This window comes from Megascapheus bottae, chromosome Y (assembly GCF_031878675.1).
Source record: "Megascapheus bottae isolate mThoBot1 chromosome Y, mThoBot2.hap1, whole genome shotgun sequence".
Classification (NCBI taxonomy): Eukaryota; Metazoa; Chordata; class Mammalia; order Rodentia; family Geomyidae; genus Megascapheus; species Megascapheus bottae.
The window spans coordinates 9808130-9822266 of NC_143548.1; the positions used below are offsets into that span (position 1 = coordinate 9808130).

At 37.8% G+C, this 14137-nt stretch overlaps 1 protein-coding gene across 1 annotated transcript; it reads right to left on the reverse strand.

Moving 5' to 3' along the window:
• Positions 1-1605: 1605 nt before the first annotated feature.
• LOC150040320 (amelogenin, X isoform-like) lies at positions 1606-11139 on the reverse strand. Its single transcript, XM_090327349.1, has 7 exons — positions 11086-11139; positions 8410-8457; positions 7020-7064; positions 6353-6790; positions 5555-5570; positions 2727-3017; positions 1606-1700 (listed from the first exon to the last, which is right to left on the reverse strand). The coding sequence occupies exons 1-7, from the start codon at positions 11137-11139 to the stop codon at positions 1606-1608; spliced, it is 987 nt and encodes a 328-aa protein (XP_090183475.1).
• Between the last annotated feature and the right edge of the window lie 2998 nt (positions 11140-14137).

Below are 14137 nucleotides of genomic sequence, written 5' to 3' on the forward strand. Positions count from 1 at the left end.
AAAATATATGAAAAAAAAGTGGAAACATCACAGGTGAACATCTGGCTGTGAAGAAAGTGCTTGCTTTCATTTTTTTTTTCTTTTTCATTTCTTTTTGGTCCAGTCCTCAGGGCTTTTGAGCACTGTTTCTTAGTGTTTCTGTTCAAGGCTAGCACTCTACCCCATAGGCCACAGCCCCACTTCCAGCATCTTTTGGTACCTAATTAGTCTTATGGTCTCACCTTCCCAGGTGGTTTTGAAACATGATCCTCAGATCTCAGCCTCTTGAGTAGCTGTGATTACAGGCATGTGCCTGGCTTGTACAGCACGATAGATGGATCCTTGCACCCAGGACAGGATAGAGGGATTTATACGCCAAGCTAGGCAAATGAGGATCAGAGCCAACCACCTTGTCCCCACCATTTCTAAAACAAAACAACCTGTTACCCAATTTCATTTAGAAGCAATGTGCTTGTCAGTGGCTGGCTTGCATTCCATACTTGGGAAGCTAAACAACTTTGTCTTACAGCGTGCAGGGCCTGTGACTGGATCCCTTGGGAAAAATGGCAGTGCCCTCACTAAGCTGTGCTGCTGCACTCTGACATACAATTGAAGTACACCAGATGTAGAGAAAAAAGTGGAGCAGTGGGAAAAAAACAACCCGAGAAGCAGAATTGACAGTGATATGTCTATGGGCTGTTTCATTAAGATTAAATCAAATGTATGTATTCCATATAGTCAGAAGATTATATTTTTGAACATACAGGAAACAGCTACCTTGTTAGACCCCTCAGAGTTTCGGGAAGATGCTAAGAGCAAAAGCAATCAGGATCTTGTCTTCCCACATTGAAATGGTTTGCAATGGTATGCCATGTCTATTCTAAATGATTTCTCGAAATTCACCATATTCCTAGGTGAGCTACTCCTGGTTTACCCAACTATGATCAAATTAAATTCACACACACGCACACAGACAAAACTTTCAGACTTCCACAGGCACATTACACAGCTGATGAAGAAGGAACTCTATGTCACTCACACCTTGAGAGTTGCAATTAAAATACTTTCTGATCTTTTGAGTGTTAGCCTGTCTTCAATTTTGTGAAAATAATCCTTCCCATAAAAAAAATGGCAGTGTAGTGGTGATAAAACACTAGGCTTTGCTTAAATAAAAATAGCCTGCCTTCAGCATAAATCAGATGGATTTACAGAAGGAACTGTTGAGTACTAAATTCTATACAACAGATCATCTTTTTCCTCTTTGGGAATTGTACAGTTTTACTGCTATACCTGTATTAGAACAGGCTACAGCCAAGAGAAGATTTGTCTGGAAAACTGCATTTCATTTCAGTCCATGACAGATCTTTGACCAGAAGCAGCTGTCCAGCGTCCTCCCCTTGGCCTGTGTGTCTATTCTTGGAACAACTGTGAGGCTTGTAGGAGACAGGATGGGCAGGGAGCACTGTGTTCCCTAATTGTGAGAGATCAAATTCAAGACTGAGTTATCTGATTACAGAGAGGCAAAGAGACAGCAGCGATTCTCCCAATTCTTCTTGCAACTGAGGTGGCTTCTGGAAAATGTAAAATACTAGTCATTTTCCCCTATTGTCAGTCTCTTCTTGGGGGCTAGATAGACACTGAAGACTGGAGGCATGATGTCCAGGCAGCTGTATAGTCGAGGGAATTATACAGCTCCAGGACTCCGGAAGTACTTAATCTTACTGCAAGAAAAACAGAAAGCTAGCAAATACCTGCACATGAATAAAACAAGGTGATCATGATTTGAGAGCAAGTACATCATTAGGTTTACAAGTCCAGTTTTCAATCAAAATTTCCAAAATTGGGCCGGGAGTTTGTCCTAGTGGTAGAGTGTTCGCCTAGCATGCACGAAGACCTGGGTTCGACTCCTCAGTACCACACACATAGAAAAAAGTCAGAAGTGGTGCTGTGGCTCAAGTGGTAGGGTTCTAGCCTTGAGAAAACCCAAGGACAGTTCTTAGGCCCTGAGCTCAAGGCCCAGTACTGGCAATAAAATGAATGAATGAGTAAATAAATGGTTATAAAAAGTTCCAAAATAGTGTCCTGAAAACAATAGAGTTCCAAAATTTAGTGGGATTGTTTCCTGGCATTTCAGCAGTTTGGGTATTTTCAAAGTCAGTTTTGAACTTTGCCGAAATGCCTTTTTCTGCCTAACTCTCGGGATTGGTGTGATTTGTGTGATGCATTGGGACATTTACTGCTTTCCGTTTTCATGTGGAGTATCTTCAGTGAGCATTCTTCCTGATTCTCCATCTACACTACCAAAGAGGCAGAGAAAGCACACTGAAGACGCAAACACACACACACAGTCACAAAATCATCAACACGACCCTGATCAAAATATATTGCTTTCATAAAGTACTTTGTTAAATAGCTTAAAAATGTCAGTAGCCACTGGATACTTAAATTATTTTTTAAGGAACAACTCTTCCCCAAGAAAGGATAGGAAGCTGAGGGGCTTACAGAACAAAGGAGAGAATAGCCTCTGAGACAAATGTAGAAATTCTAAGTCTGCTGTGTGTAGAAGTAGTAATAGTAGAGTGATAAACAAGAAAGGTGGGGGATGAGAAGACAACTCGAAACTCAATAGGGAAGAAAGGAAACCCACTGACATAGAGGAAGAAGATACTTCACTTTTGTCTAAGCTACTGATGTTGGCAGTTAACTGGTGTGTGTTGAATAGGGCACTGTTTGAAGGCTGAGCTCACCCTTGCCTTTGAAAGTCACTATGAACGACTGGCATTGCTTGTGGAATTTCCCTAGGTTCTTTGTACGCATGTCTGGCAATTCGGAAAACATTGGTGCTGCATCCAAATTGCTCCCATAGCGACACTGGAGGCATTGCAGCTGGAGTATGCATGGCCCTGTTAAGTCCCTGGCAAGAGTGGCTGTATTTCCACCAAAATTCCCAGAGGCCTTGAGCGTGTGGAATGTGGTGATGGCCAGACATGTTCCCTGAGTGATCTTGACTGTTGTGATCATGCCCGTCTCTGTCTCAGCTGCCACCCAAATTTACATGCAGAGAGTTCACTTTTCTTACTAGAGATTGTGCATGTCCTAGACAGAAGGGTCTTTCCCCATCCCACCACAGGACCCAAGACCCCCAGTTCTTCCTCCTGGTCACAGCCATTTTCTTGAACAGCTTTTTGGGTGTTCGATCACTTGATTAGCAAGTAAAGAGGGAGCTAAGAGAGGGCCCGAGAGTCTCGTTGATACACAAGGGAAGGACATCAATTTCCTGTGTGTAGTGGTTTGATAGCCACAACAAGGTAAAGTTTGATGCAGGACTAGACAATAAATCTGCTAGGCAATCATCTTTTTTTTCTTGTGGTTGTTGTACCTTGACTTGAAGGCATTCTGTTGGAGGATTCTCGTGTGCTCTACTTTGCTGATCTTAGCATCCCACTCATTTTCTCTTACACATCTATAAAGTTCAGTCCTTCCAGATGATACATAGCTTCTATCTGCATACTGTTTTATCAGAACACTGATGTCTGTGTGCCATGATGCAGGTGGTAAATTTTATCTCTCACTCTCTTACAGCTTTTAGTGTTGTTTAACATTGGCCTCAATCATAGTTTACTTCCCTAACCACTACTAAGTGCAATTGCTCTATCGTAAATGGTATATGGTATATGTTCACTTTCATTTATCTGACGAAAGGTTTTACTTTCATTTCCTGATTTTTTCCGTTGCCCATTGGTTTTGTGTATATGTGCTTACATGCATATGTGTATGCATATATATATTTATAATCGTGTTTTTGAACAGTATGGTTATGTATGTTGTAATTTATCCTCAGAAACGTGGGATGGGGTAACAATGTATGAGAGGTAATGAAGCCACTCCCTGATGAATGTCACTGTAACCCCTCTATACATCACCCTGACATTTAAATAAATTAATCCTCAGGTTATATATCTGATATTTGTTTTAGCACATTTTCCTAAAATTAATTTTCCTCTTAATTATTTCATGAGAATTATGTTATCAAACTGGATAAAGACCTAGTTTCTCATATCAAAAATCTTTTTTTTTCTTTAAGTAGTGTATTTTGAGGAAGTTTGCTTGTGCCACCAAAATTGTCAGATGCACTTCAATCTTCACTCACAAAATTGACATGGAATAATTTTTGGTGAGATGAGTTTTATGAAGGTGGGTTATTCAATTGTTACTGAGGATTCTTTGAAAGAATTATATATTCATTCTTTCCCAATATAAAAGTTTTATAGATATGATTCTAATGTAGAGTTATGTTTATGATCAATAATACGTTAAGCCTATATGCTTGGAGTTTTTTTTTCTTAATTGGTGACTATTTTCTATGTCCAATTCAAATTTAGGAGAGTTCTTACCAAATACGTATTTATAACTCTTCAGTTACACTTTTTCACAACACAAAACTTTATTGAAAAATAATACATGAATACTTTTAAAGTCATTTTATTGACTTTATTGACTTCTTGGCATATGTACTTTAATCACAGAATTCCTAAACTAATGATAATGGTAAGTTGTTTTCATCTTTTATTCATGAAAGCACCTGAATTTTAATCCTGAAAAAAAGAAAAGGAATAGTTAATTTTATCTTTCCATAAAACTATATATAGTAGAATATATGAATGCATTCATACAGAAAAAAGAAAAGGAATAGTTAATTTACATCTTCCCATAAAACTATATATAGAAGAATATATGAATGCATTCATACAGTTGCATATGTATGCGTGTGCGCACACACACACACACACACACACACACACACACACATGTTTATTGGTGATAAGTGCCTCACAGACTTTCTTGCCCAAGTGGCTTCAGAATCCTGAATAGCTAGTATTACAAACGTGAGCCATCAGTGCCTGACTAAAATGTGTATGTTTAATTGTTTAAAGGTATATGTTCCAACTTAATTTGAAATCTATTACATACAAAGTGTCTTTACAATCACACAGTCATTCAGTATGATATATTTAAAAAGATAGTCTTACTTTCAGAATATTTAATATCTATAACAATATTATATTGATAACATATTGTTGAATATGTATCAGTGATGTAATTATTTCATTTACATAAACAACTCTAAACACGGAGTTATATGCAAATTTTACATGTATAGAAATTCTAAAATTAAAAATGCCAATTCAGAGTCATATTTCTCTAATATTGATGAGATATAAAACAGAATTCAGGGCCTTGAATATTAATAAAGACAAACCTTATTTATATATTAAGAGTATAGTTATTCCTTATGAGGAATACAAAAAATTTTTAGACAATTTTGTCCTACATTCTTCATAAGTGTATTTGTGTAAGTTACAATTTCTACATGTGCCCCATATAATTCTTGATTGGTAACGTTTTTCTAAACAGAGCATTGAAATAATTAGTTCCAGTATTTTCCCATATTATAAAGAAATGTTAAATACTCATAAATCTGAAATAATCTGTATCTATTTCTCTTTTTAGAGGGTAAAGTCAGAATTAAAGCCTAGAGCATTTGGGCACCTCCATAATGTCATTTCCATCTCACCTGCTTCTGCTTCTTGCTAACATGACAGTAATCATATTTATGAATTATCAGACTACATATTCATACACATAAAACTGAGGGTTTGTAACAATAGATGGCCATTTTACTTATTGTGTCCCACTAATTTAGCAAAAACCTGTAAGGATTTAACAAATCTTATTTGTGATTCCTTTTAAAGGTCAGTTTAATGACAGAACTCTGAAAGAACGTTCCTCTGTGTTCAGCTCCTCTGGCTTATCTCTATGTTAAAGAACTTTAGAAAGAAACGTTAAGTTTTTAAAGTGCTTTCATATCTTTCCTTTTCATACACTGCACACATACAAGTCCCCTTACTAATGCATTTACACAAAATTCTATCAGGGTCTGGACAGTAAACTATGAAGATTCAAAGATGATACTTGGCTTTTAAAAACAAAAACATAGTCGGGTGCTGGTGGCTCACACTTGGTAATCCTAGCTACTCAGGAGACTATCTTTGAGAGGAAAAAAACAAAAAACAAACAAAAACAGAGGGACCCAGGTCCCAAGCCCTGAGTTCAAGTCCCACGCTCCCCGCCCCCAACCTCTTCGGAATTGGTATTGTGGATGGAACTCAAAGTAGGCTTTGAACCTGCAATACGATTGTTATGTACACAAACTTTTATGAAATAACATTCAATAGTACATAATTTGGCTTAATAGAAACCTGTGGTTTCTACACTTTATGCCCTAGGTTATTTGAAAATTTATGACTGTGGGGCCCATCGCACAGAGCCATTGCCCAAGGTCTGCCTTTTAGTGGCTTGGAGGTATACTCACCACTTCTTCCCGCTTGGTCTTGTCTGTTGCTGGCCAAGCTTCCAGGGGCAGATCAGGAAGAATGGGGGGCAGGGGCTGCATGGGGAACATCGGAGGCAGAGGTGGCTGTGGTGGCAGGGGCTGCATGGGGTGCAGAGGCTGCTGGGACTGGATGGGCTGGTGAGCCTGGGGCTGAACGGGCTGGGGCTGGTAGGGCTGCTGGAAGGGCTGCTGGGCGGATGGAGGGAGGTTTGGCTGGTGGTGTTGGGTTGGAGTCATGGAGTGGTGGCCAGGAACTGGCATCATTGGCTGCTGGGGGACCACGGGCTGCTGAGCTGGCACCACGGGGAGGTGGTGATGAGGCTGAAGGGTGTGACTCGGGGGATGCTGTTGAGACAGCACGGGGATGATTTGGTGGTGCAGCCATCCACCCATGGGTTCGTAACCATAGGAAGGATACTGGTGAGAAACAGAGAGTCAGGTTTACCATCGGCTCAGTTGATTTCCAACTGGAGAAGTAGCAGTGTACTAGACATTCTATTCCATTCCTTACACAAATATACCTATGCACATAGATACGACTTTTTACCAAGCAAAATCTTAGTGTCTATAGGCAGACAGGATAGCCATTTAAGAAATTCAAAATCCTCTCAATTTCAAAGGAGTAAAGAACAACACATCTACATACCGGTTGCCTTATCATGCTCTGGTACCATTTTAAAGGGGTAAGCACCTTGGGAGAAACATTAAAGTTCATTTAATTAATTAAATTTAGTATAATATAAGCTAAATACTTATCTTATTCCTGCCTTAAGATTACTGTTAGGTTCCTTGGCCCAGTTCTGTTTATTTTGTCTGAGTATGTGACTATTTCTCACACACTCTGAGGTCACTGCTGTCACCCTCACATGTATGGACAAGGTTCTGAGGCTTTAAAGAGGGTTATTAGCTTGTCAAACGTTATAAAAGTAGTAGAACCTTTCAACAACTTTTGTCCTTTATTGCAAGAACAAAACAAATAAGCAGAATTATGACATTTTAGTTTAATCTCTTTTTATTTGATCATACAATGGTGGGGGAAGCAGAAAACGTGTACATGCTCTCTCTTATCCTCAAAACAGATTTGCTGGTAGAGTATGTTAACTTTTCAAAAATTTAACAGAAAAATCTTCTCTGAGACACTAGCATTTTATTCAGCTTTGTATGTAGTAAGGAGATTAGTCATATGTCCAAACAGATACTTGGGTAATGTATTTGAGCCTCTCAGTAGCCTCAGGTTTGTAACTACTAACTACTCAAGTTTGATTTGCATGTGTGTTTTATTTTCCAGTAAAATTATCATTATGTCCATTCTTCTAAATTTTTTTTTGTCGCTTGTAGGATTTGGACTCTGGACCTAGGCATTGTCCCTGAGCTCTTCAGCTCAAGGCTACTGCCTACTCTTGAGCTACAGCACTATTTCTGGTTTTTCTAGTGGTTAACTGGAGATAGAAGTCTCATGGTCTTTAGTGCCTGGCCTGGCTTTGAACCGTCTCATGGTCTTTAGTGCCTGGCCTGGCTTTGAACCGTGATCCTCAGATCTCAGTTTCCTGAGTAGCTCGGATTATATGCACAAGTCACCAGCGTAGTTTTTTTAGCGTACGTCTGATAAGACATCAACCTCAATTTCCAAAGCTCTTACAATTTCCATCACTGTGCTTGTTCATCAAAGCTAAAGAGAGACACTTTTGCTAAGTTAGAATCAGAAATTTTCTGCCTAGAAATTTCAACATCTTAGTCATCCCCACATTTTACAAGTGGACCAGAACAAGTCTTTTCAATTCAGACTTACTTTATGGCTACCAAGAAGTCTGCCTGGAAAATGTTTTGCTATTTTAAAAAGAAAAGTTGAATCAGAGCACCCCTATATAAGAGTGAGGACAAAGAAAGCCTGAATCATCAAGACATAAACTTGGAGACAAGTGGTGGGAAGTGAAAAAGGATGACCACTTCAGAAATCTCTTAAGAATCAATGCACTCATTAAAAAATGTTGTGGGCACTATTAACATAGTTAAAATTAGTAAAAAAGAAAAATTACCTCATAGCTGAAGTTGATATAACCAGGGTGCCCAGGATGAGGTGGTAGCTTTTATAGCAGAGGGGAAAGAATAATACAAAAAAATAAAAGGAGGGAAAAAGAGTGGAAGTCAGTATCAATTGTCAATATTAAAGGAGATGCAACTTTTATATCTATGTCATATAGACTATATATGAAGGTCTACTTCTCATACTATGTATGCTATGAAATAGAAGCCTTCCACTTTTAAAGAAGCTAAGTAAGAAACAAACACTTTTCTCTAGGAGTGAAAGTGTTTTAGTGGAGGACCTGGAAGCAGAGCCATCATTGTAAGAATATACAACTATTCTCCAGTGAACTCATTTTCTTTGGTATCAGGGAAAAGGCTACTAGATCCACTCACCAATCCATTGATGAAACTCCCTCCATGTTGAGAAAGGCATAATTCTATTATGCAGTTTAAAAATCCATAGAAGGAAACAAATGATCTTCAAATTATTTTTAATTGCTTAAGTGTGAAAAGCATTTCTTATTGCTAGCATGTAATATGGAATTAAAGAAACATTAGAAAAGACACAGTAAAATGGAAATAAATAAATGTATAAAATATAAAGTATATAAAATATATAAAAATATAAAGTATTTTATAAAGTATATGTCAATTTTTCTTAATAATGTCTCTGTCTTGTATGGCAGAACTTTTAAAGTTTCACATAAAAACAGTATAAATATGTACTTTCTGCAATCAATAACATGTTCACCAAGTGATCCTGGGATGTAGTTGACACAAAAAAAGAGGATTTTGTGCAGAAAATATTGTTCAAATGACCCTATTGTCTTCTTTTAAGTTTGTCATCTTTTGTGAGTATTTATTTACTCTATTTTTGTAGTATTTGATTTACACTCTGGGAGTTAGGCTTTCTATACAGTTTGTAACAATAATCAATGGCATTCTCCCATTTTTGTACTGGTTGCTTTCAGATCAAGTCTTGCCAGCTGCCCAGGAACATGCCTGAAATATAGTTATCCTTCGGCTTCCTGTCCTAGCTGGGATACCATACCACCATTCCCCCAGCTTAGTGCACTAAAAGGGAGTCTTGCAAAATTTCCTGTCCAGGAGGACCTGAAATTTTGATCCTACAAATCTCAGTCTTCTATAAAGTTAGCGTAACCAGCATGCATCATCACTGCTCCGATCCATGGATTTCTGAAGTGATCTCACCAACTTGTCAGCTTGGATTGACCTCAAACTGCACATTTTCTAATATCAGTCATTAACTAGGACTACAAGCTTGATCCTACAGTATCCCACAAGGCTTACTTACTTTTACTCAACTGTAAATGGTTTCACTACAGTAATTATCTTTTCAATATTGTCTCAGTATAAGCTCTGAATATGAAAATGTGGAATTTTGAATGTAGTCATCTTTCAGAGTGTAGAATTTCAAGAAAGTAGAGAATCAGGTTGGTCTTAGGAGTAACCAACAGAGCGGTATATATTCAAATTCTCTGGTTGGCTGTTGATACATTTAAATGTAAAATAATTCCTGTACATTTCACATATTGCAGGATTCCAGGCAATTGTGCTAAAACAAGCCACTTGCTTAATAGAATTATTAGGACCTCTGGGAATTGGAACATAGCTCAGGAAGTAAATTCCTTAATAGAGAAATTTTAATAGCCCCATAATTAAAAGATAATTGTTTCAACAGAATGTCCTGAATGGTAGTTAAATAGAAACCAGTTTACTCAGTACTTCTCATCTGTACAGAATTTGAATAATTAATTACATCTGTTTATTTTAATTTGTAATAATTATATGTCTACATATATTTATGGGAGAAAGTAATGTTCTGATATGTTTAAAATGTGTGATGTTAATTGAATACTATTTCCAATAGTCCAGAGAAAATTAGAATGAAAAGAATCTATGTTGGGGCGGGAGTTTGGCCTAGTGTTAGAGTGCTTGCCTAGCATGCACGAAGACCCGGGTTCGATTCCTCGGTACCACACACATAGAAAAAAGCCGGAAGTGGTGCTGAGGCTCAAGTGGTAGAGCTCTAGCCTTGAGAAAGTCCAAGGACAGTGCTCAGGCCCTGAGCTCAAGCCCAGGACTGGCAAAAAAAAAAAAGAATGTTAACGACCACCTTAGATGATTATTAAACACAAAAACATTTAATATTAGAAGTGGGGCTGTAGTTCAAGGGGTAGGGCGGCAGCCTTGAGCTCAGGAACAGCGCTCAGGCCCAGAGTTCAAGCCATATGACCCACCAAAAAAAAAAAAAAAGGCATTGCTTTGCCGGCGCGGTGGCTGACGCCTGTAATGCCTGTAATCCTAGCTACTTGGGAGGCTAAGATCTGAGGATCAAGGTTCAAAGATGATTTGGGCACTAAAGGACCTGAAACTCTTATCTACAGTGACCTTCTAAGAAAACAGGAAGTGGGGCTTGACTCAAGGGTAGGCTGGTAGCCTTGAGCTGAAGATCTCAGAGACAACGCCCAGGCCCAGGGGGTAGGGTGGTACCCCCTTGAGGTGATTTGATTAGGGACAGCATCCAGGCCGAGGTCAAGCCCCATGACCCACACACAAAAAATTAAATATTTGTGTGATATTATAAGCCACGACATTTACAAATCAATTTTTATTTCCAAATATGTAAAACTGGACAGAGACATGCTAAAGGATAATTCACTTACGGGCATAGTGAAGGCTGCTCCCAGCAAACAGGCAAACAAAATCCATGTCCCCATTTTCTGATAATTCTGAAATGTAAATCAACACCTCTTCTTTAAAAATGAGTATCATGAATTCTCCATAAAGACCCACAATTAATTACTTGTTGCTAGTAAAAGAGTCATTCTGTGTAAGCTACCTTTGTTCAGATGCAATATTTCTGAAGTCAGAGTAATGTAAGGTAGCTTTTTACTAATCACGAGACTAAAAAATGCTTTTTTTCATATATTTTTATTGGAATTAGTAGCAGGGTTACATTATATTCACCAGATAGAAGGTGCATAACTTCACAAACATTAATACCCTTTCTCATGACACGGTCCCCATTTCCCCTCCCCCAACCCCACTCATCTTGATTTCCCCCTTCCCTATCCAATTTCAAATAAGCATATATAAAATACACCAGATAACAAGGTGAAATATTGTTAACAATATGAGATAACCAAGGAACAGCAAAAGAGATGAGAGATAACATAGTACATTAAGGACAACAATCACTCATTATATGGCTTTTGTTGCTATTAAGTTTGGCCTAGTGGTAGAGTGCTTGCTTAGCATGCTTGAAGACCCAGGTTCGATTCCTCAGTACCAAATATATAGAAAAAAAAGCTGGAAGTGGTGCTGAGGCTCAAGTGGTAGAGCTCTAGCCTTGAGAAAGTCCAGGGGCAGTGCTCAGCCACTGAACTCAAGCACAGGACTGGCACAAAAAATATATGTATGACAATAATATATGATAATATATCATAAGCTATATATGTATATACATGTGTATGTATGCATGTATATATACTGGGGCCACTACTGGGAGCCCAGGGCTGTCCCTGAACTTCTCTTGCTCAAGGCTAGCACTCTACCACTTGACCCAATGCTCCACTGCCAGCTTCATTTTTTTTTTGTAATTTACTGGAAATGAGAGTCTCAAGGAACTATGACCCTCAGATCTCAGCCTCTTAAGTAGCTAGGATTATAGGAGTGAGCCACCATCACTAGCATTTACATGATGATACTTAGAAATTTTTGTCTATGCTTAATATATAGTTAAGTTTCTATAACCTAGAGTCATAGAACTTCAATTAATACTTACTTAAGAATAAACTCAATCTAGTTCTTGCAAATAAGAAAACAAGAGCTGTTTTATGTTGTGATATCTAGTTTTTGACACTGTTGGGATAATATCAAAAAGAATCTTCGATACTGACTTTGTTACAGCAGTATTGAAAACATTTAATTGAGAAGTAGAAATGACATGAATTCGTTTTTAGATTTACAATTCTGTTGAACTTCATTCAGGAACCTGGAGAATATATTTTGGAGTTCAAAATATACATTATAGAGTAAGAGAGTGAATAAAAGTGAAAAAAGAAAAGCAAAATGTTAATAAAAGTAAAAAAAGTGAAATTGAATGAATTTTGAATGATTTCTATTATAACAAGTTTACTTTTTTCCAGTCATAGCTGTCCTTAGTCAGATGCTGCATTTAGTTAACCCACAAATTATATATGTTATATAAATAAAAACAGGTACTTAGCTAATAATATAAATAGAAAATCCATAGAATGAGAGATGATTTTTACAAGGTACGCATCAGAAAAGGACCTCATATTGAAAGTATTCTTAGACCTTAAAAAAATAATAAACTCTCAAAGAAGTAACAACTCAATTAATAAATGAACTAAAGACTTAAAGAGAGCTTTCTCCAAAGTATACATAAGAATGACCACCAGACAAATGAAGAGATGTTCAACCTCTCTGGCCAAAAAGAAATGCAAATCACAACAACATTGAGATTCCACCTGACTCCTCTTTGAATGGATAACCTGGAGAAAACTAATAACAATGCTGGCAAGGAAGTGGACAAAAGGGAATGCTACCACATTGTTCTTGGAAGTGTAAACTTCTTCAACTGCTATAGAAAGCAGTATGGAAGTTCCTCCAAAGACTAAATATTGAGCTATACTATGACCCAGCAACCCCATGAGTGGGCATTTATCCATTAGAATACAAATAAAGCTACACTGCAGCTAACCACATCCATGTTCACTGAAGCATTGTTTACCATAGCCAAGATATAGAATCAACACCAATGCCCCTCAATGGATGATCTGAACAAGGAAATGTGGTATATACACAAAGGAATGCTACTCATTGATCACAAAAAATGATATTGTATCATCCATATGAAATGCAAAGACTTGGAAAAAAGATTATGCTAAGCAATGAAAACTAGATCCAAAGAAATATAAGTTGCATGGTTTTCCTCATCTGTGGAACTAGAATTTGCCTACAAATTTACAAATCAACACACTAAAATGGTAATAGGAACAGAAAAAAACACACACATGAAGTGGTAAATTATACAGGTCTCTAAGCATTCACTTAGAGTGGAGATATTCTTGAGAGGACCACATAGGCACAAGAGCTATGAACATGTGCATGTGTATCAGACCATATAAAATAATATTTATTGAAATGAGTTTCAAGGGGTCAGACAAGAGGCTTTTCCCCTTCTTATTCTTTGTTGCCATTTATTTCCTTTGTCTTGTCTTTCTGTCTTTGGGAGGGCAAGTAGTGGGGCAGAAAAGCTGGGGAAAAGGATGAACAAATGCAGCAATGATAACCACTAGGCCCTATATTGAAAATAAACTATACAAATTACGATTAGGGACAGTAGGTAAAAACTGCGATATGGTGAGGAAAAGGGGGACATTGTACAAAAAGAAATATACTCATTATCTGAAATTGAACTATAACCCTTCTGTATATGGTCTTCTAATAAAAATAAAGAAATTTCGGGCCGGGAGTTTGGCCTAGTGGTAGAGTGCTTGCCTAGCATGCATGAAGACCCAGGTTCGATTCCTCGGTACCACATACATAGAAAAAAGCCTGAAGTGGTGCTGAGGCTCAAGTGGTAGAGCTCTAACCTTGAGAAAGTCCGAGGACAGTGCTCAGGCCCTGAGCTCAAGCCCAGGACTGGCAAAAAAAAAAATAAAAATAAAAATAAAGAAATTTCTTAAA